At 40.2% G+C, this 24,615-nt stretch overlaps 1 protein-coding gene across 1 annotated transcript in view; it reads right to left on the bottom strand.

The window, feature by feature from the left end:
• COL6A3 (collagen type VI alpha 3 chain) overlaps positions 1–24,615 on the bottom strand; it is a 133,976-nt gene that overhangs the window by 42,941 nt on the left and 66,420 nt on the right. The window contains exons 11-26 of the mRNA XM_077448242.1: positions 22,980–23,585; positions 16,296–16,642; positions 12,856–12,934; positions 11,382–11,527; positions 8,964–9,056; positions 8,132–8,185; positions 7,897–7,968; positions 7,780–7,806; positions 5,336–5,380; positions 5,200–5,253; positions 4,956–5,018; positions 3,687–3,752; positions 2,962–3,015; positions 943–978; positions 365–427; positions 208–270 (exon numbers count right to left, since the gene is read on the bottom strand). Of these exons, the coding sequence (XP_077304368.1) occupies positions 208–270; positions 365–427; positions 943–978; positions 2,962–3,015; positions 3,687–3,752; positions 4,956–5,018; positions 5,200–5,253; positions 5,336–5,380; positions 7,780–7,806; positions 7,897–7,968; positions 8,132–8,185; positions 8,964–9,056; positions 11,382–11,527; positions 12,856–12,934; positions 16,296–16,642; positions 22,980–23,585 (1,868 nt within the window). The remainder of the gene's footprint in view (positions 1–207; positions 271–364; positions 428–942; positions 979–2,961; positions 3,016–3,686; positions 3,753–4,955; positions 5,019–5,199; positions 5,254–5,335; positions 5,381–7,779; positions 7,807–7,896; positions 7,969–8,131; positions 8,186–8,963; positions 9,057–11,381; positions 11,528–12,855; positions 12,935–16,295; positions 16,643–22,979; positions 23,586–24,615) is intronic.

A 24,615-nucleotide genomic window follows, 5' to 3' on the forward strand; every position in this document is an offset into this window, starting at 1 on the left:
TTCTTCATTCTATAGATCTGGCTGATGGTGTCCTCTTTTTATTTGTGTTTGCATTAACATTTTTCAGGCTGAAGTTCACCCTTGCCAATGGTATAAAACCTCCTGGAGCATGCTAACATTTAATCAATGCTATAACAAGCTAGGCATGAACACATTATGGTTACAACTACACTAGTTTATTTCAGAATTTATGTTTCAGTAACTCACCCTTGGTCCTGGGCTACCTTGTTCCCCCCTTGTGCCTGGCGCGCCTTGTTGTCCTGGAGGACCCTGTAAATGAGATAACCCAGCAGGATGTAGAGAGGTAAATAACTTAGAGTGGACATGGTTTGTAAAGTTTTTTTATTTTCTTAGAATCTCTTACCTGAGGACCCCTCAGCCCTTGATCTCCAACTCCACCAGCAGCACCATTAGGTCCTCTATTACCCTGGAGAATAGGATAAATAATGACATTAACAGACATGTTTACATGTTTATACACAATTTTGATTATTCATTAGAACAATTCCATTCCTTACTTCTTCACATATTATAGCTTTCAAAATGACATTTTAAAAGGGGTCGCATATTGACAACAGGACTGCATGTAGCAGTAATATGTTGATATGACATGTTGATAGTTTTATAATTAAAATGTAAAATAACACTTAAATTGTGCAATATGTAAATACACTTGGACGTATTCATTATATTTTTAACCCAAGCTTAAAAGGGAGATTAGCATTATGAGCAGGCACTAAACAGTAAAACAACGTGACCACAAATATATTGTAACTACAGAAAATATGATATTTATGATAACATAGTAATATGACATAAAAAAAAGTTGGTACTCTGCCACTACTAACAAAGATAATTAGTATTTACCTAGTCACAAACAATAGGAAATGTTTTGAGCAATATCTGTTATGTGGGGGATAGTCTGTATTTTAGTACATGTACCTTAACTCCAGGAGGTCCTCTACGGCCTCGAGCTCCCTACAAGACAACAAAAGAGTGAATTATAACATCGTAATTAGAGGCAAAAGCAACATAATGGGTTACTATGCTTAAAATTGTCTATATAACTATTCCTGATACCTCTATGTTTTTTAACTAACCATTTCCAGACATTTAAAAATAAAATATTAAATTATTATAACTATTAAAAAGGTCCCAGTTTACTTGTAAGAAAAGAAGGTGCTTCCCACAGCAACCTCTCCGATTTTGGTTTGGATGTTGTCATCTGTGTCTATCCTCACTTTTTTCTATTCTCAGTTTTCACTTGGTAGTCCAATACTATCTATAGCTTGTAAAATACAACTCCTACCATTGGAACTGCATGACTTAGTATCCGGGGGGGCAACAGGGCAATTGCCCCCTCCGAGAATGTGGGTGGTTCGGCGGATGACAGCGCGGGCGGTTCCACGGGTGATGTTCCGCGGGCGGCTCTGCGGGTGACAGTGCAGGCAGTTCCGTGGGTGACAGCGCAGGCGGGCGGTTCTGCGGGTGACAGTGCGGATGGGTCAGGGGGGCAGCTAGGCGGTTCAGTGTTTGAGCGGCTGCTGGCCAATCAGGAAGCCAGCAGACATGGGAGCAGGGAGATGACATCATCTCCAACTGCCTTGCATCCCTGAAGTTCCGCCCTCACTGTGCGGGAAGCCGTGGGCAGCAGAGAGATTACATCATCTCTCTGGTGCCTAACTTCACTCTGGGACACAGCAAAAGACCACTTTAGCAGGAAAGCGACACAGTAATTGACAATCCGCAATGTGTGGCAGGCAACATGGCAAGTGACAATCCGCAATGTGTGGCAGGCTACGTGGCAAGTGACAATCTGCAATGTGTGGCAGGCTACATGGCAAGGGACAGTCCGCAATGTGTGGCAGGCTACGTGGCAAGTGACAATCCGCAATGTGTGGCAGGCTACGTGGCAAGTGACAATCTGCCATGTGTGGCAGGTGACGTGGCAAGTGACAATCTGCAATGTGTGGCAGGCTACGTGGCAAGTGACAATCTGAAATGTGTGGCAGGTGATGTGGCAAGTGACAATCCGCAATGTGTGGCAGGTAATGTGGCAAGTGACAATCCGCAATGTGTGGCAGGTGACGTGGCAAGTGACAATCTGCAATGTGTGGCAGGTGACGTGGCAAGTGACAATCCGTAATGTGTGGCAGGCTACGTGGCAAGTGACAATCCGCAATGTGTGGCAGGTGATGTGGCAAGTGACAATCCGCATTTGGTTACAAGCGACGTGGCAAGTGACACTGCGCAGTGTGTGGCAAGTGACAATCCGCAAAGTGTGGCAAGTGACATGGCAAGTGACAATCCACATTTGGTGGCAGGCGACGTGGCAAGTGACACCCTCAGGGCTCCCACTGATTCTGCATTATGGTGAGTTGAACCATATAATTTTATATCACAATGTAATAATAGAAATTATGCTCTTCAATCATCCTAACACCATAACAACCATGGTGCCGTGATGATTAAAGCGGCAATACCAGCCATTTTCCTGGTAAATTGCCCCAAAAAAATAACATTGTCTAGCAGTGCCCTTCCCGAGACTAGACTCTGGATCCGCCCCTGCTTAGTATTACGAGTGTAAGAACAGTAGCTGTCACAATCATACCTGCTCTTAGAAAAAAGAATGGGATTTGTATTATTTCCCTACTCCTAATGCCACAATTACACTGCTACACTATTGATCCCTTCTACATATAGTGTATAAAGATATTTAGTCTAATAGAAAAGCTGGATGTTGCCTTAAAATGAAGAGCTGAAAATAATCTGATCTGGGTTGTGTAGCCAGACTCAGTTGCTACTTCATGGCCATAGTGTTTTGCAATATTTATTATCTAATAATAATGCCACAATGCTTGGTGCACAGTGACTGTGGTTATCTCTGAACATTCTTCTTATAATACAGGTCAACCCTACCTTTTTGTGCTTATAAGATAATAAAATCTACGCAGTACTTACAGCTTTCCCTGCAGAACCTGCTGTTCCTGATAGACCATCTCTTCCAGCCTCGCCCTGTAGACAGTGAAAAAAACTTCTTGCTATAAAATATCTTGAAAATACTTTTTTATTTTAACGGCATGACAAAGTGTGTGTGGTATGAATCTGCCAACAATGAAAGACATATGCAAAAATATTTATTTTAAGAAAAAAGCACAGCTAGATTTCTAAATTAATACAATAAACTTCTTGAAATTAGTTTGCTTCTAATTTATGGAACAAAGAATGGCACTTGGAATAATTAGTTTATAGAAGAATGTAAACCTCAGAAGCCTCTAGTCCAAGTTTACAGCTGCTTTGGGGTCCAGTTTATTTAATGGCTTTATTCGACCGATATAACCACTTATAACTGATCATTTAATTATAAGAAAGAGGTGGGTTCATAAAACATAAAGATAATAGTTAGACATGTAGTATTATACCAAAGTTCTGCTGCTACGTACACATTGATTGCTTCAATGTTGTGTCTTTGAAATGAATGAACCCAAAGGTTTACACAGTCAGGCAAATAACTGGATGTGCTAACATTGCCTTAGCTATAAGAAAGTGACCAGATGTTGAAAGTGATTGAAATAGACATCTTTTCACAAACACCTTTGACATGTCTCACATTTAAAGTGCACCCATCATGGAAGTATATATATCATATTTGGTTTATTCCCAGCCAATAACCAAAGATACTTTACCACACTTCCTGCTTCTCCTTTTGCTCCCTTTGGTCCTCTCTGAAGTGAGTCGGTTCCTGGTTCACCCTAACAATTAACAGAAATAAAATTAAACGTCAAGTTAATTTAATTTGTTGAGTATTTTTATCTATGATATGCATATGCAAGATAAAGAAAATTGGGTGACATTTGTGGTAAACAGTACCTGTTTTCCAAATTGAGCACAACTATAGCATTTTTTTTTTAATAATGCTTCTTAGAAGTTCTAAATAACTAGCCAATAAATTAAGTTGCTTTTATGTATTTTTTTTTAATAAAAATACTAACGGATATTGGATGACTACTGCCGTATAAAACATGTATACTCTACAGAGATATTTGCTAATTTTTAAAAAGAATAGGATTGACTAGTGCTTAGAAGACCTAAAGGTGATCATAGCTGCTTTGGACAAGTCTTTCTGACAAATGCCAGAACTGTCAGAACTGTTAAACAACCACTGCTAACTTGTTGAAGACCGATGATTATATTAAAAGTCATATGGGTTGTGGTCAACGAGGAGATGAAGTACACACGTGGTGGTCTTGCCCCCATCTTGTCAGATTCTGGTCAAGGGCCTCTGGCCTATTATCCTCTCTATTTCATGTCCCCTTCCACAAGGACTCCAAATTTGCATTAACCTTATGATCCATGAAAAAATGTCCAGCATCCTCCACGACTCCCGTGCAAAATTTCTTAAGGTATGGGCCCCGTGGTGGTCCTTTGCATTCCCTAATCTAAATTTGACTAGTCTAGGTCTGTAGATTCAAACTGACCCTGCCTCCAGCCTGGGGGACCCCCCTTTTTCTTCCCCACTCTCTCTCTGTCTCTGGGCCTCTTTCTCGCTGCTCTGTTCTATAACTATCTTCCCCCTTCCCCACCCCCCTTTTTTACCTGTTTTTTTTTCTGTTTTTCGTTTTGTTTTTTGTTTATTTTTCATTGTTTTTCTCTTTCCTGTTGTGCGTCCAACCCCGCATCCCCTTGCCCGCTTTAGCCCCTGGGTCTCGGGCATAACGCACTGGCCCTGGCTCCAGCTGGTCGGCCCGGTGTCAGTCTATAATCTATACCCTCATAATATATGTTCTATTTTGTACTTTTAAGTGAACCTCTTTCTTATGTTTTATGTTCATATTCCCTGTGTGGGAATTTGTCATCTGGTTCTCCCTTTTTTTATATTTCAATAAAAACATTGTAACAGTCATATGGAATACTGTATATTAGATGGTATTATAGCAATAATAATTGGGACTTACCGGGTCACCTCGTAGACCTTGTTCTCCTCTCTCCCCCCTTCCTCCTTTCTGACCTTTTTCTCCCTATAGAACAAAAAGATCATTAGGTGGACAGCTTGATGATCAAGGTCTATAGAGATAACAATATTCGGTGATTATTTACCTTTTGTCTGTGCAATATTAATCTATTTACATTTTATCATCAATGTAGATGTGATGTCTAAGTGTGCTTTAACTAACAAAATAATTAAAAAAAAATACTAACCCTTGGCCCTTGGCTGCCCACGTCTCCTGCAGATCCTGGAGAACCTCTTTTACCCTAAAATAATAACCATGTTATTTTAAGAAAATCAAACTTTACATTTATCATCTACTAACAACAACAGGGAATGTTTACTCACTTCTTCTCCATCTATACCATCCAGGCCAATTTCTCCTACTTCGCCCTATGGAAAAAACAGTGGTTTCATTCAATACTTTATATGTTTGTAAAAGGTTGTGGAGGCATAGTTAGTATGCAGGTGTTCGCCAGAGAGTTGCTGAGCTATAGTCATCTAGAAATACCATGTAACTTATCTTGCAATTCTTTTGAAAAGGCTACCCCCATGATAACTGTTTTATTTCTCAACTTCTGTTCAAGTTTTGACTGTCAATCTGTCTGGCTGTATAGTAATAAAGCACTAGCGGAACGATTTGGGAAGGTTTTCATTAAACACCTTTTCCATGACCTACCACCTACTAACATCCACTACAATACATGGTCTGTGAATAGAATGTTGGTGTAGATGAGGGATGGGGGCTTGTCAAGGATCCATTGTTTTAACTGAAAGTGACCATAGACAATCTCCTGCTGCATAGCATTGGCCATAGGTAATCAATAGGGGAAATTGCAAACAATATCAAATACAGAGGCTAAGGATTCACAAGTAATATGAATTAGATATAAAAAAATGAATTAAGCATGAGAAATCAAATATTACTTTATTATTCAAATATTAATGGGGTAGATACTTGAACTAGGGCAAAGAACAAACATATTAGGCATGCAAGCTTGACATGTTGTAAACTGTATGAAGAAACCTAATTTCATCCACATTTTGCTATAATACAGTGTGACCCATTGTAGTAAACTAAGTGAAATTTGCAGTATCAATTAGTTTCTAACTTTGGCAAATAAAGTACTTTAAGGGATTGATTGTCTTTCACTGTTGCTTTTACAGCTATCAAACCATTGGGCCAACTCTTCTCTATAGCATGTACTTTGAATGAAAAAAAAATGTTTTCGAAAATTTCCATATATCTGCTTATTGCCTGAATCCAGGATCCATAATCAACTTCAGAAGGAGGACTGGATGGAGTTCAATTGTAGAACTGAAGCTGCACAAACCAGTCTGAAGAAATGTAAACACAGTGGAATGTTTCAAAATAACATACTATAATTTAACAGAATATGATGTACCATAAAGTTATGGTTAGGTACTGGTAAAAGTGTGGCATACCACATGGCTTTTCCATCTCTTATTATGGTGGCATCTAGTAATTCCACAAATGTAATGCCTCTGCGTCAGAATGCAGTTAATTTAGAAGAGGCAACATAACCTCAATGTATTAACTGAATAACTGTTTTTAATGATGCTCAAATTACAGACCATGAAATAAGCATAGACTATCTGTACAATATGTCAGTTTCGAGATGTTGCAATACATTGAGCAGCAAAGACCAATAAACTTTAGTAAGATTTGCCCAAACAGGAATTTATGTTTGGCAATGTATACTACTGCAATCAGTCTTTGCCATTTAAGAAATTTGGCAACATTTTGACATTTAAGGAATGTCAAGATGGAATGATACAGTTTATACTGCATGGTTTTAGAATAGTTATAAGGTTTGAGAATCACATATGCTTCCTGATAATGCCATACTATGAATATAAGTACATAAAATATCTCAGATGACTAACATTACTATATATTTTCCAATAGTAAATGTAACTTATGTTGGCTTGTATTTGAATTCTGAACCAAACTACTAGTTGCACAAGATTCTGTAGGTTGTAGAAAGGGATTTTTATGGAATTTCATCCAAATTAGTTTTGTTGCTTTAATTGTTTTATTGCCCTTTGCTGCTTGTCAGTAATTTAGTATGCTGAAACTATTATGGGGTTACAAATCTTGAATATCTGATCAGAAAACCCACAGGGAATGTTTTCTACATAGTTTATCAAAAATAAAGTCTAACAGCCCAAGCATAATAAGGGGTCTGTGTATTATTAACTTGGGTATTTGTAACCTTTCTAAAAGAATGATCAGTGTTAGGGCCGGTTCACACTGCAGGCGAGGCGAGGCGACTCCGACTTGCCTCGCCGCGACCTGCCGCGGCCTCAGCGGCGACTTGCAAATGACTTCTGTATAGAAGTCAATGCAAGTCGCCCCGAGGTCGCCCAAAAGTAGTACAGGAACCTTTTTTCTGAGTCGGAGCGACTCGAGTCGCTCCTCTCAGAACGGTTCCATTGTACAGAATGGGGGCGACTTGCGAGAGCGAGGCGAGGCGAGTCGTGTCGCCTCGCATCGCCCGCTGTGTGAACCGGCTCTAATATACAGATTAGATAGTTTCCTCATATATATACAATACATATATCTTATGATCAAATGTATGGCTTATGGACCATGAGCATTTCATACTGTAAATTACCATATTGTCCAAGTGATATCTGTATGGAATATTAGTCAAACTAATATCTTTTATGGTGATGGAGCAAAATTACTTTCTTGCAACAATGTATTTGCTTTTGGGGACAGCCCAAAATGCGCATCTATTATTTGTGTAATGTAGAGTTTATCTTACCTTATCTCCAGTGAACCCTCGGCCACCCTAAAAAAGAAAAAAATAACAATACTTTTCAGCTTGGAGAAAATATGGTTTAAGCAGTAATTCAATAGCCCGTGACAGAGGTCAACTCACCTTGCTTCCTCTTGGGCCTGGACATCCCTGGAAACCTTGTGTTCCATTCACACCAGGAGGACCTCTCTCTCCCTAGAACAAATAAATAAGGTATTTTAGATAATGTATTTACTCGGTATTACAAATTAAGATAACACAGACATTTTTAGAACACTTAGAACATTTATTTGCACTGGGAAAGAGAATGGGGTCATGTACTGACCATAGACTACTTAAATATGGCATCAATACTTACTGGTCCTCCTTCTTCTCCTGGGAAGCCTTGGTGTCCTTTGAGACCTGATGCACCCTGCAAAAGAAGAAGAAATAAAAATTATTTATTAAGCTCATCTTTAAAGTTACAGATTACTGTATTTGTCTCATCATAGATTGTTAATGTGAATAGCTAGACTGATGATGATGATGAACCATCAGTTACGCAACTCTGATCAGAATTTGCATTCATTAATGCTGTTTGTGTGTCTGCATTTTATTTTATCTATCTATCTATCTATCTATCTATCTATCTATCTATCTATCTATCTATCTATCTATCTATCTAACATTGGTGCATGTGCATGTATTAGTCTGCATTTTATCCTGACGTTCATTATTTTTACTTTAATTGTAACTTATTCCAGTGATTTTTCAACCAATGGCCAACCATTGCAGACCAATTTCTGTGTTCCTGAAATACAAATCACTTTTCTGACTGATTTCATTCAGAAAATATTTTTTACCATAACTTTGTTTCTGTCTGAATTAAAGTTCCATTGCATGTTATTGGAAATTACATGTGTTGGGTTAAATAATTCCTAATGTGAAGGTTTCTCTTACTAATTCTCTATTGTTGCCAAGCAATCCTAAGGTTTAAAACCACTGAGTAGTATTGTTGCATTTACTTATTTATTAGAACTATCATGAAAATGGAATATCAGATAACTGTTTGGATGTGTTAAAATAATATGAGGTAGTGGAAAGGGGAGAGAAAATTAATATATAATAACTGGGGTAGAGAAGAAAACAACAAATAAAAAACAAACACGATATTGATTAATGTCTGTTTATATACAGTATTGTAAACTAACCTTTGGTCCAATGACACCTGGAGGTCCAATATCACCTCTCTGTCCAGAACATTTACATGGCACTCCACAGCATCCTTTCTCTGCAATGTTATCCTGTGTTAGAGGAATAAAATAACACATGATACACCTGTCCTACCAACTGAGTAAAGAATCATGTATTTATTTGGAATGTCCTAGGATATTGCATTACTAGTTAAACAGTATACTACTTATATACCCTGACCAATGTTCCTTAAATGCAGTTGTTATTATTATTATTATTATTCAGGATTTATATAGCAATTTACACAGAGCTTTACAATATAAAAAGGAGACAATACAGTTACAATACAATAAAATACAAGAGGATTAAGAGGGCCCTGCTCAGAAGAGCTTACAATCTAATAGGGTGGGGCAGGTGGTACAAAAGGTTATAACTGTTGGGAATGAGCTGATGGAAGTGGTAGAAGATTTGTAGGAGACGTGATAGGCTTCCCTGAATAGATGAGTTTTCAGGGATCGCCTGAAGGTAGCAAGAGTAGGGGATAGCTGGACCAGTGGAGGTAGCGAGTTCCATAGGATTGGAGAGGCTCTGGAGAAATCCTGGAGACAAGCATGGGAGGAGGAGATGAGAGAGCTTGAGAGTAGGAGGTCTTGAGAAGAACGGAGGGGACGATTTGGGTGATATTTGGAGACAAGATGGTAATGTAGCTCAGGGCAGAGTTGTGAATGGCTTTGTATGTTGTGGTTAGTATTTTGAATTTAATTTGCTGGGTGATTGGGAGCCAGTGTAGGGATTGGAGGAGAGGGTTGGCAGACACTGAGCGATTGGTAAGGTGGATAAGTCTGGCAGCAGCATTCATGATAGACTGAAGAGGCGATAGTCTATGGAGAGGCAGGCCAATGAGAAGGGAGTTGCCATAGTCAAGGCGAGATATAAAAAGGGAGTGAATGAGGAGCTTGGTGGTTTCATTTGTTAAAAAGGGGCGAATTTTAGAGATGTTACGGAGGTGAATTCTACAAACTTTTGACAACGATTGGACTTGGGGCTGAAATTACAAGTCAAAGTCTAGGATTACACCTAGTACCCTGGCGTGAAGGGAGAGCCTGATGGTTGCATTGTTGATTTTGATGGAAAAGTCATGGAGGGGGGCATGTGCAGGGGGGAATATTAATAGCTCAGTTTTAGAGAGGTTTAGTTTAAGGAAGTGGTGTGACATCCATGCTGATATGTCAGTTAGCAGGTTAGTAACGCGAGAGGAGACTGAAGGAGTGAGATGAGGAGTAGACAGATAGATTTGGGTGTCATCGGCGTATAAGTGGTATTGGAAGCCGTGGGTGGTTATCAAGTGACCAAGGGAGGAGATGTAAATAGAGAAGAAAAGGGGTCCAAGAACAGAGCCTTGGGGGACCCCCACAGAAAGAGGCAATGGAGAGGAGGAGACAGAGTTGTACGTGACACTGAAGGAGCACTGTGATAGATAGGCAGAGAACCAGGATAGAGCAGAATCTCGGAGGCCAAGGGAATGTAGTTTATTGAGGAGGAGCGGGTGGTCAACAGTATCAAAGGAAGCAGAGAGGTCAAGTAGTAGGAGTATGGAGTACTGGCTGTTGGTTTTAGCAGTTAGTAGATCGTTAGTGAGTTTTAGTAAGGCAGTTTCCGTGGAGTGCTGCAAGCTAAAGCCAGATTGTAGTGAGTCAAGAAGGTAATTTTCACTGAAGTAGGAGCCAAGACAGTTGTAGACTAAGTGTTCTAGAAGTTTAGAGGTGAATGGGAGCAATAAGATAGGTCTTAAGTTGTTCAGGTTGGTGGGGTCCAGTGAGGGTTTTTTAAGTATAAGGGTGATCTGCGCATGTTTTAGAGGGGAGGGGAAGGTGCCATTTGAGAGGGAAAGATTGAAGATGTGAGTGAGGGAGCATAGAATAGAAGAAGAGGGTGACCTTAATAGTTGTGAGGGAACAGGATCCGAGGGACAATTGGTTAGGTGAGCATCTGAGAAAAGTTTTGTAACCTCTTCAGTAGTTGCCAATTCAAAAGAGGAGAGTGTTGAATGTGCTATTAGGCCAGGTATGTTGGGTGGGGAAGATGTACGCACAGTGGAGGTGTCCTCACGAATTGCATCAATCTTGTCTTTGAAGTGATTGGCAATCTCTTGGGCAGTGAGTGAGTTAGTGGGTAGAGGGGGTGGGGGATTTATTAATTTATTATTTCATTAACAAGGACTTTCTGTTTTGCAGAAATCATCAGGCTTCATTTGCCAATATGTCATAAATAAGAACGCTCCTAAGAACAACAACCTGATTCACCTTTCACCTCCAAAATTCCTTTTCCAGTTCAAGTTTAATTCTGATTGGATGATATCTGTGTATTACAGACATTTTTCATTTGCTAAATAAAACTAACCTTAACAGTCAATAGCTTAGACAACATTGACTTACCAGCTCTTCAACGATCTCATAATCCAGATCCACACGGTTTAATCTCAGTGGGTTATTGTAAGTGAATCCTCTTCCAAATTCTAACTGCATAATTTGATCAAACTTGGGAACACTTTCCAACCCCACAAATAGCAATGCCTTCACTCCTGAGAAATGTAATTTAAAAATATTGAAACAATCAGGTTATAGTGACAATATATTATTTTTAAGTGTTTCCAGGTATTATACAAAGACCTGCTACTTAAAGAAACTGGTACTGCTGTCTAATGCCTGTCTTAGAGTAAATTTGCCTATGCAGAACAAATAAACAGGTTTGCTTTACTGCTTCCTTCTCATCAGCATATACCTTTTCTTTACTTATCTGCTGCTCCATTCAGCCCTAGGAGTGAAAAACATAGAATACCCAAACTCTGGGGTATGGAAGAGCATGTGGCTCATTCCCCTTCATCTCATGTGACAGAGGGGTGCTGTTAGGTGATTAGTCCAGCGTTGTCACATAGGGATGTGGAATGGTCCCTAGATCAGCATATTATATGGCTGGCCATATATTAAACAATTTTCTTTTACAATTTTCCTTTAGATTTACTAAAGCCATATAATATGAAACATTAACAAGAATATGCTGCTGGGAATAAATGAAGGCAAGAATTTGAAGTTGGGTAGATGGTCAGTAATGTAAATCTTTTGAAATCATAGGTTTACATAAAAAGTCCTTGCCCAGTTGTTAGGGATTGCCAGTTGTATGAGGTGTCAGTCAGCTGTAGCTTTCTGGCAACTGTATCTCACTTTAAGTGACTGACTTGTGTGTCATACTGCTGAACTTTTCATTAATTTCATTATTAGAAAGTACTGTTGTAGAAGAAAAAGCTGGTATTTCTTATGCCACGTACACACGGTCGAATTTTCCACCGGGAAATGTTCGATGTGAGCTTGTTGTTGGAAAGTCCGACCGCGTGTATGCTCCATCGAACATTTGCTGTTGGAATTTCCGCCAACAAATGTTTGGTAGCAGGTTCTCAAATTTTCTGCCAACAAAACTAATTGTCGGAATATCCGATTGTGTATACACAAGTCTGTCACACAAAAGTTCACGCATGCTCTGAATCAAGCAGAAGGAGACGCACTGGCTATTGAACTTCGTTTTTCTTGGCTCGTCATACGTCTTGTACTGTGTTCTCACATTCCGAATTTTTGGCCAACATTTGTGTGACCGTGTGTATGCAAGACAAGTTTGAGCCAACATCCTTCGAAAAAAAACCTACGGTTTTGTTGTCGAAAAATCCGATTGTGTGTATGCGACATAAAAGTTTAACAGTGGGTGTACACTGAGATACTAGGTTTAAACTGCTTTTCTGATTCCTTTTCTATCATGTTATATATTATAATAGATTAAAAGTGAATTCTTTGGGTTAAACAATAAACACTAATCTCATCATCAGGGTTTCATTGGGGAGATTTTCTCATGAACACTTACCTGAAGCCTGTAGAGCTAAAGAAGCTTGCTGCAATTCAGACATACTTGCATCAACTCCGTCTGTCATGTGGATCACCACCTGTGTATCATGGAAATAAGTATCAGCAAAACTCAATCAACGATTTACATTTCCTATATTGTGAAAAACATAGCTGCATTTTCACCCTTGTAAAGTGAACAGCCTATTTGCCTTTAGTAAATCAATGCCATACTGTCATCTCTTAGTATAGCTACTTTTTATGGTTGCTGCACTCTTCTCATCTGGTTCTGGTCACTGCTTCTGGTCAAACTTTTTCATCCCCCAAATAGAACATACTTTGCTCGTCAGAGCATGGATTCTTTGTTAGAAAGATAGGGGACACACAATTCCCTTCAACCTGAAGAACATTTACAGAAGACTTCTCAAATACAGAACCTAGATAGTTGGTAATTGAATCAGCCACTGGCTTTAACAACAAAAACAATACTCAACTCCAGTTGCTGCACATTGTCTTGTGTAGCAGTTATTCTCCACAATAATCTTTGTAAGCATCCCAAGGCACAGGCAATCCTTGGGGGGAGAATGACTCCACTCCATTTTTCCCCCAGGATGTTGAGTGATCATATGGCAGGCCCTCTCACCACAGATGAAGAGGGTGTTACACCAATGACTGTCTCAGCAGAAATATTTCCTCCACCTTCCTTAATCAGCATCCTTACGCCAGATAGGGGAGAACTTCCCACCAATCACAGAATATAACCTTTGTTACTTTTTGTTACCATATTACAATAGGAAAGTAGGGTCGAATCTCTTGAAAGCCCTGTAGTCAGAAACATGTGCAGGCTATGCTGCTTGAAATAAGATTTTTCTTCCTTAAAGGTCCAATCATGTAACATTTTTTCATATGCTGCACAGACAAGTGAAAATGCAAAATGTTTGGAGAAAGTGCAGATGTACTCTAAAGCCCCATACACACTATCAGTTTTTCTGCTGAGTTTTTCCTTCAGATTTACCAAAACCATATAATATGAGGTGAAACCTTAGGAGTTTCAATTTTTATACAATCAGGCAGGCCCTTGCACTACAGGTTTTGGTAAATCTGAAGGTAAAACACACTCCTCAAATACAATATGAAAAAAAAAATAGGATTTTTGTATTAGCTTAAGACTCCCACGCCTCTTGGAATCCTGATATAGCTAAAGGTTTTCTCTTTCACTCCTGCTACATACATTCAGGTTGTTCTTCTAATAGATGTATTGTGTCTAGTAGAGTGCACTGCAGAGAGCCTAAGTCCAGAGCAAGCAAAGGGTGAGCAACGTGGCCTTGTACATGCTAAAGAAAGGTGCCTACATGTGCAACAGGCTCATCTGAAAAAGGGCTGCACAGTGCATTGCCTGGGCCTGAAGCCCGACAAAGGGGTTGAAGTTCAAAAAATGGTTGCGGCTCCTAGTTACTACTTCCAGGGAGTGACAAAAACAATCAAGGACCAGTAATATTGAGTTGAACCCTTGGAGGATTCAGAAAGCAGCCTCTAGCACATGCAGGCTTCTGTAAGGGTACAAGGGCCTGACCTATTGCAGTCTTCCCCTGTAGACTCACACCGGGCAGAAGGGTTGGAAGAAAGAGACATGTCTCCCTCAAGAGCTTCATCCTTTCTGTGAGCATATCTCTTAAGGGGCCTTTAGGGACAGGGTTCCACCAGGCCTGTATATGTTGCTAATTCTTTTATATGTTGCTAGTTTTTATCATCTGTTTTTATTTCAGTGTAATCACCATTTACTGCATCCATTTAGGCTGCTTTCACACTGGGGCGGTATTCAGGCGTTACAGCGCTAAAAATAGCGCCTGTGTAGCGCCTGAAAAAAACCGGCCCCTTTCACTCCAGTGTGAAAGCCGGAGGGCTTTCACACTGGAGCGATGCGCTGGCAGGACGGTGAAAACTCCTAAACCGCTCCTACCCATTGAAATCAATGGGACACCGCGGCAATACCACCGGCAAATCGCCACTGCAGCGGTGCTTTGCGGGCGGGTTTAACCCTTTTTCGGCCGCTAGCGGGGGTTAAAACCACCCCGCTAGCGCCCACAGACCGCTGCTAAAACAACGGTAAAGCGCCACTAAAAATAGCGGCACTTTACCGCCGACGCCGCTCCCGCCCCAGTGTGAAAGCAGCCTTATTCCCCCTCTCTTCTGTAACCCCCTCCCATTTAAAAAATATGTATTATATCATATAAGCATTTTTTTTATTACCAGCGATCTGTACACTGTCCACTAGATGGCTCCCCACGTGTATGACCATACATATCCCTTTATTAATTGTTTATATTATTCAATGGCATTCCCTTTAATTACTAATAGATAGTGGATTATATTAAGCATGTTTCCCCATGCAGCCTTCAACTTGAGAAAGGAGCATGCCTGTCCTTCCCATCGATAGTGTGCACACTTGGAGAAATGTGTTGCATCACTTCTGGTGACATCACATGCTGCTACATTCCACGTTCGCCTCAGCCCTCTTCCCTGCATCTACCACCATACCAAAGAAAAGCATACACCGCTCCAGGCAAATCTTCAGGTGTAGATGAATGACAGGTGCAGGCCCCAGCTCACCAATGTCCAATGTGAATAAAATAAAGAAATGGCCGCACTCCAAATTTCCAAAAAGCTTGCTTGTTCACAACAAGCAAGCTATTGCTTGCGACAAATATCAACTAATTATCCTGTGTTTGGCTGATACACTTGTGACAATAAAGGTACATCAAACAAGCTTTTTGGAAATTCAGAGTGTGACCATTTCTTTATTTTATCTACCACCATACACTGAGCCGGTGGACGGCTCTCACAGGGCTTATAAGTGGCACAGCATGTTGGACCAGCGTGACAGGAGATGCACCACTGCAGTACTTTCTTCCGCATGTCAACCAACACTTACTTCCATGTAAGTGTTTTTATTCATTGTATTATTAAATCTACACTGTTCATACTTAGAAGGCGCCTCATACTTGGAAGGCACCTCTCTTTTTTTGCTTTGGATTACAGCCCTGGACCTGTAGAGCACTCTGCAGCTGCCCCATGTGCCTAGGTAAGCTCCCGTGTAATGTGCTGCAAGGCACATTACTGGCCAGCCCCACGTCTTCCTTATGACAGGGTCTGGGTAGAGCCTCCACAGGGGCTCTGTAGCTTCTAAAGAAACTTGATAGAAGAAATGTTATGTTGCTAAAAAGAAAACTGTGTAGCACAACAGATTGGAGACATCTTCTCTCCTAGGACACAAACAAATAATAGAGGTGTGCAACAGTGGAAGGGTTTATAGTGAGCTGTCCTTACAGCTTTGATTGCCTGTGTCCAGTCTCCTGTAGAGAGCAGCATAGCCCATTGGTTCCAAATTACTTGTAATATATAAATTAAGAAAAAAGTGAGAATTACATTTTATTCGTTTCGGGAAAATTTTATTTTTCCTACCTTAACGCTGTTCGGTTCCCCAGCCGTCTTGAATTTGTTCAGATATGTCTGCAGGGTTCGGCCATTCAATACATAAGGCCCTCGAGTGCCCATAGTAGTGATTTTTTCAGCCAGTTCTGTACGGTACTCAGAAAAGTCAAATGCCTCCACAGGCCCTATTCTTCCCTGTGACAAGACAGCAACTTTCACAGAAGGCTTCTTATCACCACTGCAACTAATTTTATGCATGTTAGAAATCCGTTCCAGTATTTGTCCCAGTTTGGGCTTCAGACCTCTCTGAAATGCAAAGGCATCCTGCCCAGGGCTTACATCGACATCAAATCCTATAATCACCTCCAGATTACATTCTGAAAAGAGATAATAATTATGTTTCTCCACATGTTCTTTCTGGTACATACCACAATTGTTTTGTAATGCACACTCGGTCTACAAAGATAAATGCAGACTAAGCTAAAGAGTATGGATCTACAGGCTGTTATTGTCATCAGTCTATAGATGATTATCCCCATGTGTCAAAGTGAATGTATATCTTATGAGATGTAGTAGGAAATCATACTTTGTTTTGAAATACTGCAACCATTTATTAAAATATATAATTAAATTAATTGTTGTCGTTTGTATATAAGCACAATACCACATAAGTTATTCAGTAAGCAGCTGCATATGGATAGAAGATTAATAAAAACATAACCAAGATTTATCAAACATGGTCACATATCTCCGAGAGAATGAAAGATGGGGAAATATCTGCCTTTCTTTATACTGCCTGAGCATGGGAACTGTCATGATCCAGTGTCTATGCTGGAAGTGGCATAATCACACTACCCCAATTCTTTCCTCAGATCCTTTGCAGAGGAAAGCAATTTTTCTTTATGGAGGGACATTTCCCAACAAGTTGGAAAAATTCCTTGTGGGATAATGGGCATGCTAATTTATTGCCATCTTTGTTTTTGAGTCAGATGTACCATTTGTGGTAGTGGACCCATTTATGGCCAGTGGGATAAACTTTGGATTCTGGCCAAGCATGGATGCTAGGCAAACCAAATTATTTTGTGCTTTCAGAAAATTACAAATAAATGCAGCTGTCAGCCCACCCCTCTCCCCACTCACTTGCAACCATCTACCAAAAATGTGTGCCCTGGTCTCTGAACAAGGGCCAGGTGTCTTTCAATACTTTGTCTTTGGTTTGTCCCAGAAGATAGGGAGAGCTGATACTGTGTGAATATTCAATGCTATATACAGTGCTCTATAGTGCTACACACAGGGCTTAATTACATTGTGGTGGGCTATATATTATTGTTTTTCCCCTTCTGTGTTCACAGTGCAAAGACCCAGCTGTCCTATCTATGAATACCTTTTTGTGTGTATCAGCTGCAACCTTATTCCAGTTGCTGCTTAGTTGCTGGCCCTTGAAAGGGGGGCCAACAGTGTACTGACTGCCTCAGAAGCACTCAGTAAGCCAGTGGCCATCTATAACACAATAGGTGCTGAATCTTCAGACTTGCACTGCAGCCAGTGTGCTGTCTGAGAGTGCCTACAGCGCAGTAGATGACATGCCTATGGCATGCATTCCATGTGGTTGTAGGGTGGTCTCATTAACTTAAATGATTGATTGCAGATCAAACCTGATATGTTGCATACATTTTACCATGTTTACGATGTTGTGGCCACAGCACTATGTACTAATATGTACTAATATGTCTGCTGCTTGACAAGCAACAAAAATGCAGGTCAACTGCCTGTTTTTACCACCCCTCAGTCGTACATGTGACTAAGGCCTAAACGTGCCATAACTAGTGATTCCGTAGCTGTAATGCAGCTGCAAAATTTTGAATGCTTGTTGAGGGTAAACCATGCTCTCTGTGTTTGAGGCCTATTCCAGTGCTCCATCATTCAAAATATTTGTGGCTATTGTTTTTCTAAAATGAGTACAGTCTGTTTTATAATTAAGGGTGAAACCTACCTCATTTCTCCTTCTTACACTACAGTCTAATGAAAATGCTTACATACTGTATGACCACAGTACAATGTTTGTGGTTATTATCTCTAAAAAAAAGTACACTAATATTTATTTCAGGATAAAACTTGCCATGTGTCTCCTTCATGCAATGTGACATAAACAAGCTGCTTACAAACTGTCCAGCCGCCTGCACAATATATGGCTACTTTCTCTCAAATAATACACTCTAATATTTATTACAAGATAAAGCCTGCCTTGTCTCTCCTTATATTGGGACCTAATGAACTTTAACAAAATATGTGATCACCCCAGTGATGGGACAGAGAGTAATTTTAACTTGCAGTGTATCAAACAGGTGCAAAGTTAGAAGCAACAATGCAAAACTGGTTCAGGATGGCAAAAACATTCAGAAAATGCAGAATTATGAAAACTGTACAAACATATGAAAGATGCACAAACATGGACTCTTCACAATAATGTCTCAGCCAGGGTAGCATGCAGCTGGATAGCATAGTCTCTACAAGAATCCCCAAGAACAGAGAGTCCAGCTGATAATGATAGCTTCAGTAAAACTCATTGTGAAATCCAGGTTAGCTCTTGTAGAAGGTGAACAGCTGGAGGGGTTCAACACCCAAGGACAAAGCGCCACCCCATTGGAACTGCAGTACTCTGGTAGCAACTGTGAAGGTGCTCTCCACAGTAGCTGGGTCTTTTGGAGAAGCTGTTTGCTATTAAATGCCTACCCAGGTGCCTACACACTGGTTCTGACAGTGGAGAAGCTCTCAGCTGGCTGCAAATCACTTGCCAAAATACCTCTGCCTTATCAGATGTGACCCCTCTGCTTAGGGAGGGAAGCAGAGAAATGTATCTTCTCTGGGAGTATCCAAGAACCAGGGAGTTGTGGGGAAAAGAACTTAAAGGGGCCTGAGTATGCATTTGAGCAAGGTGAGTAAATGGACATTTCACTGCACAAGCCGCTCATATATTGTCCAGCCACTGTGCAATATTTGTGGCTATTGTCTCTCAAATAATTCACACATTTTATTGCAATACAAACCTGCTTTGTCCCTTTCGATGTACTGCCTATTCAAGTTCATGCATACCAACCTGATGCTAGCCAAGTTCTACCAAACACCTGAGATCTAGATTTGGAATATTTTGGAAATAATTGTAGAAATGGGGATTGGAGGGAGTTCAGTGAATGTGGAGATGTGGTTTTGAAGTGTTTTTGTGCACTTTAATTTGACATACTAGTCAATACACTGTAGTACTGCAAAAAAAAAAAGAAACTAACAAACTATACTATGAAACTGTTTTGCTACTGGCCAATTGAATGAATATTTTTTTTAAGTATACTTTTCTAAAGCTTTTACATCTATTGTGGCTGCTACTTCCACTCTTTTGGTCAGACCTATTACCCTCAAAGTCCAAAAAAAGGGTGGAACCTCTCCCTGCTGCACAATTATTATTTTTTTGCCCTCAAAGTCCTCTTAAAAGATGAACACTCTCCCTGCCGTACAGTATTTTTAACAAATTAGTAGCTCTTCATGCCCTCATTTGGACAGGCCATTGCCTATTAGCCTTGAAAATGGCCAGAATGGATTTTCAAGATTCAACCTTCTTATTCTATAACCACATGACCATTCCATTTATTTGCAATACGGCACTACATTATTTTAATTGGCAATTGCCTGGTCATGCAACGCTATACCCAAATAAAATGTATGTCCTTTTTTTACCCACAAATAGAGCTTTATTTTGTTGGTATTTGTTCACCACTGCGTTTTTATTTTTTGCACTTTAAACAAAAGACTGTCAATTTTGAAAAAAACCATTTTTTTACTGTCTGCTAAAAAATCCATCCAATAAAAAATGGAAAAATCTAAATTCTTCAACAATTTAAGACAATATGTATTCTGCTACATATTTTTGGTAAAAAAAATTGTCATTAAGCATATATTGATTGGTTTGCGCAAAAAGTTATAGCGTCTAGAAATTATGGCATATTTTTATTTTTTTACTAGTAATGGTGGCGATCAATGACTTATAGCGGGACTGCGATATTGTGGCAGACAAACCGGACACTAACTGACACTTTTGACATTTTTTGTGGACCAGTGACACACAATACATAATAGTTAATAGATAATACAGTGATCAGTGCTACATAATATTCACTGTCACTGTATTAATGACACTGGCTGGGAAGGGGTTAACAGCAGGGGCAATAAAAGGATTATATGAGTCCGGGAGTGCGTTTTTACTAGACAATGTTGTCTCTTTTGGAATTTGATGCTACCTATTGTTAACGATCTGTGTTTTGTAATTTTGAAAATATCATTTTTGAATAAAGCTTATTTAAGGAGTACTCCACAGCCTGTTCCCATTCTTTTCTTTAGGTACGGACCCCTTTGGGGAATCCCTCTCTATTCCCCCTCCCCTTGTCAAACTATTATGTTGATCCTCTGTCTCTAACACTCTCTGAGTCATTGATCCAGAACTAGCAAGCATGTGAGGAAAATCAGAAATGCTTATCTGCATACTTTTTTTGATTGAGTGACTGGAAGTATTTAAAGAGTAACGTCACTCACTAACTTCATGCCTGTAACTTTTTGGGGAAGGTGGAGTGAGTATCTTTTTTTTTTCTGTCTGCAATCACTCCCATTTCCTCAATCCTCACCTACAGTGGTGTGAAAAAGTGTTTGCCCCCTTCCTCATTTCCTGTTCCTTTGCATGTTTGTCACACTTAAGTGTTTCGGAACATCAAACCAATTTAAACAATAGTCAAGGACAACACAAGTAAACACAAAATGCAATTTGTAAATGAAGGTGTTTATTATTAAAGGTGAAAAAAAATCCAAACCATCATGGCCCTGTGTGAAAAAGTGATTGCCCCCCTTGTTAAAACATACTATAACTGTGGTTGTCCACACCTGAGTTCAATTTCTCTAGCCACACCCAGGCCTGATTATTGCCACACCTGTTCACAATCAAGGCATCACTTAAATAGGAGCTGCTTGACACAGTAAGGTCCACCAGAAGATCCTTAAAAGCTACACATCATGCCGAGACCCAAAGAAATTCAGGAACAATTGAGAAAGAAAGTAATTGAGATCTATCGGTCTGGAAAGGGTTATAAAGCCATTTCCAAAGCTTTGGGAATCCAGCGAACCACAGTGAGAGCCATTATCCACAAATGGCGAAGACATGGAACAGTGGTGAACCTTCCCAGGAGTGGCCGGCCGCCCAAAATTACCCCAAGAGCGCAGCGACGACTCATCCAAGAGGTCACAAAAGACCCCACAACAACGTCCAAGGAACTGCATGCCTCACTTGCCTCAGTTAAGGTCAGCGTTCATGCCTCCACCATCAGGAAAAGACTGGGCAAAAATGGCCTGCATGGCAGAGTTCCAAGGAGAAAACCACTGCTGAGCAAAAAGAACATCAAAGCTCGTCTCAATTTCTCCACAACACATCTTGATGATCCCCAAGACTTTTGGGACAACATTCTGTGGACCGATGAGACAAAAGTGGAACTCTTTGGAAGGTGTGTGTCCAAGTATATCTGGCGTAGAAGGAACACTGCATTTCATAAAAAGAACATTATACCAACAGTAAAATATGGTGGTGGTAGTGTGATGGTCTGGGGCTGTTTTGCTGCTTCAGGACCTGGAAGACTTGCCGTGATAAAAGGAACTATGAATTCTGCTGTCTACCAAGAGATCCTGAAGGAGAATGTCCGACCATCTGTTCGTGTACTCAAGCTGAAACGAACTTGGGTTCTGCAGCAGGACAATGATCCTAAACACACCAGCAAGTCCACCACCGAATGGCTGAAGAAAAACAAAATCCAGCCAAAGTCCTGACCTGAATCCTATTGAGATGTTGTGGTATGACCTTAAAAAGGCTGTTCATGCTCGAAAACCCTCTAATGTAACTGAATTAGGACAATTCTGCAAAGATGAGTGGACCAAAATTCCTCCAGGACGCTGTAAAAGCCTCATTGCACGTTATCGCAAACGCTTGGTTGCAGTTGTTGCTGCTAAGGGTGGCCCAACCAGTTATTAGGTTTAGGGGGCAATCACTTTTTCACACAGGGCCATGATGGTTTGGATTTTTTTTCACCTTTAATAATAAACACCTTCATTTACAAATTGCATTTTGTGTTTACTTGTGTTGTCCTTGACTATTGTTTAAATTGGTTTGATGTTCCGAAACACTTAAGTGTGACAAACATGCAAAGGAACAGGAAATGAGGAAGGGGGCAAACACTTTTTCACACCACTGTATGTGAGGCAGCCCCCAAGTTTCTCCCTGTAAAGATGTCAGAAAAGCTGACTGGCTAGGATGCAAGTGTTGTGGACCTTTGGAACAGGCTCATGACTGCCTAATTTCTAACCTTTTTTCCAGTTGGTAACACACTCTTTTGTCCTAAGAGGAACTGAAAAAAATTTAATTCATATGATTTATGGTTAAAAATGTGTTGAGTGTAATCATCCTCAAATGTATTTTAGTGACTTGTGCTAGATTGTATTTAAACTCTTCACGTTAGCCTAGGAAAGCGCAACAGGTACATGCACACGCCCATATTTACACTATTTTATGGTCCACGTTAGCTGTTTTCTTCATTATTACCTTGCTGAAAAAAATAGTCAAACAATACATTCATGCTACCATTAAAAAGCATTAGTATTAGAAAAGGGAGAAAATAAATATCCACATACCTTTAACAGCACCAGTCGCATCTGGACAGATACTCCTCTGCTGCAGGGCCGTTTCTAAAGTGATCAGAATCTGTTCATTTAGCTCCGAAAGGCCCTGGACATTGGATACTCTGAAAGCACTTGGTGGTTCACTTGCAATTTTATTAACCTCTTCATTGGTAATGCTTCCTACTCCAATGGAAAATACTTTGACTCCCTTTTTGGTTAGAGCTTGTGCTGCAGATTGTCCATCACTGACTGTCTTTGCCCCTGTGATAATGAAAGCAATCTGAGGAACACCTGTACCAATTTTGCTGCCTGCTTCTTTAACAAAGTGCTTGTCTTGCAAGTGACGAATAGCTGTTCCAAGGCTAGCCAGACGTCCTCCTTTAAACTCTGCTTTGGTCACGGCATCCATGATCAGGTCACGGTTGTCATGGTCTTTTAAGAAAAATTCATCAGTCACATCTGAATTATACTGAGCCAGTCCTATCTGAATGGCATCGCCCTCTTCAATTACAGCATCCACTATGCCAGAGACAAACTGAAGGACCTCCTTGAAGTTATCTCTTCCTAAATTCATGGAGCCATCCACAAGGAAAACAATATCAGCTTCTTTCTTCCCAGCTAAAAGAAAATAGTTGGAATGTACATTTTAGATCTTTGTGCACTGGCATTCATGCTAACTGTTATACAGCCAAAGATCTTATGTGTAACTTATGTTATAGAGCGGTTCTGACTACAGGAAGATTACTTGTCCAGTATGTACACACAATAATTTTTTTGATATGGTAGTACCAAAACTTTTTCCACCCATCACTGTCAGTACATCAGTCAGCAAATTCTCCTGTAAGTATAGGGCAGGGGCGTCCTGGTCTCACAGGAAGTTGATTGAATGGCACTCATCCCACAACAGAAGCTGTATTAGTGAGCGAGTGAGTCTGCAAGGGGTAGAGTCAGAGTCAGGTTGGGTAGAGTAGTCAGTGCTACATTTTTCTTAAAGAGGCCGGGCACTGGAATAATTACTTTTATAAAGAGGCAGGCACTTTATAATTACTTTTTTGCACAAGATGGGGTTGGGCCTTAAAATATTAATTAGCTTTAACAAATTCCAGGGGAAAGTTTTCAGCTTGCTTAAAAAAACTATACTGAGATGAATACAGAGGCTGTCATTTAAGGATTTTTGAAAAACCTAGTGCCTGGCTAAATCACTGACCAAGAACAGGTATACAACAAGTGAAGTTAGAGTGAAGAATCATGTGTGAAGTTCTAAACAGGTCCCAAATTCAGTTATGCACACACCTCATAAAGTAAAAAATATAATTTTCCTCTCTTGCGCATGCCAAATCTTCCTTCATTTGTGGCTCATATGCTCCCCCTAATAGACATTGCATTTCTCAGTGGGAGGTTTCAGCAGTAGTGCCAGTGCTGCCAACTTAGAAACCCTTGGGCATGGCAAGATGTGGCCAGCTGCTGAATCAGCTTTGACAATAGTTTTAGCCATGTCCTCTGCAATATCTTCTCATCCCATTGTAGTGTAAGCAGGCATTCACATGAGGGTAACAATGCTGCTCTGAATCTAGGAGCAGTGCAATAGTGTTGTCAACACGTTACAGGAAGCTAATGAACTGGACACTACTGGAAAGAACAATAGGTA

This window comes from Lithobates pipiens, unplaced genomic scaffold (genome assembly GCF_037356315.1).
Source record: "Lithobates pipiens isolate NorthernLeopardFrog02 unplaced genomic scaffold, aLitPip1_a1.2 Scaffold_22, whole genome shotgun sequence".
NCBI classification, from domain to species: Eukaryota; Metazoa; Chordata; class Amphibia; order Anura; family Ranidae; genus Lithobates; species Lithobates pipiens.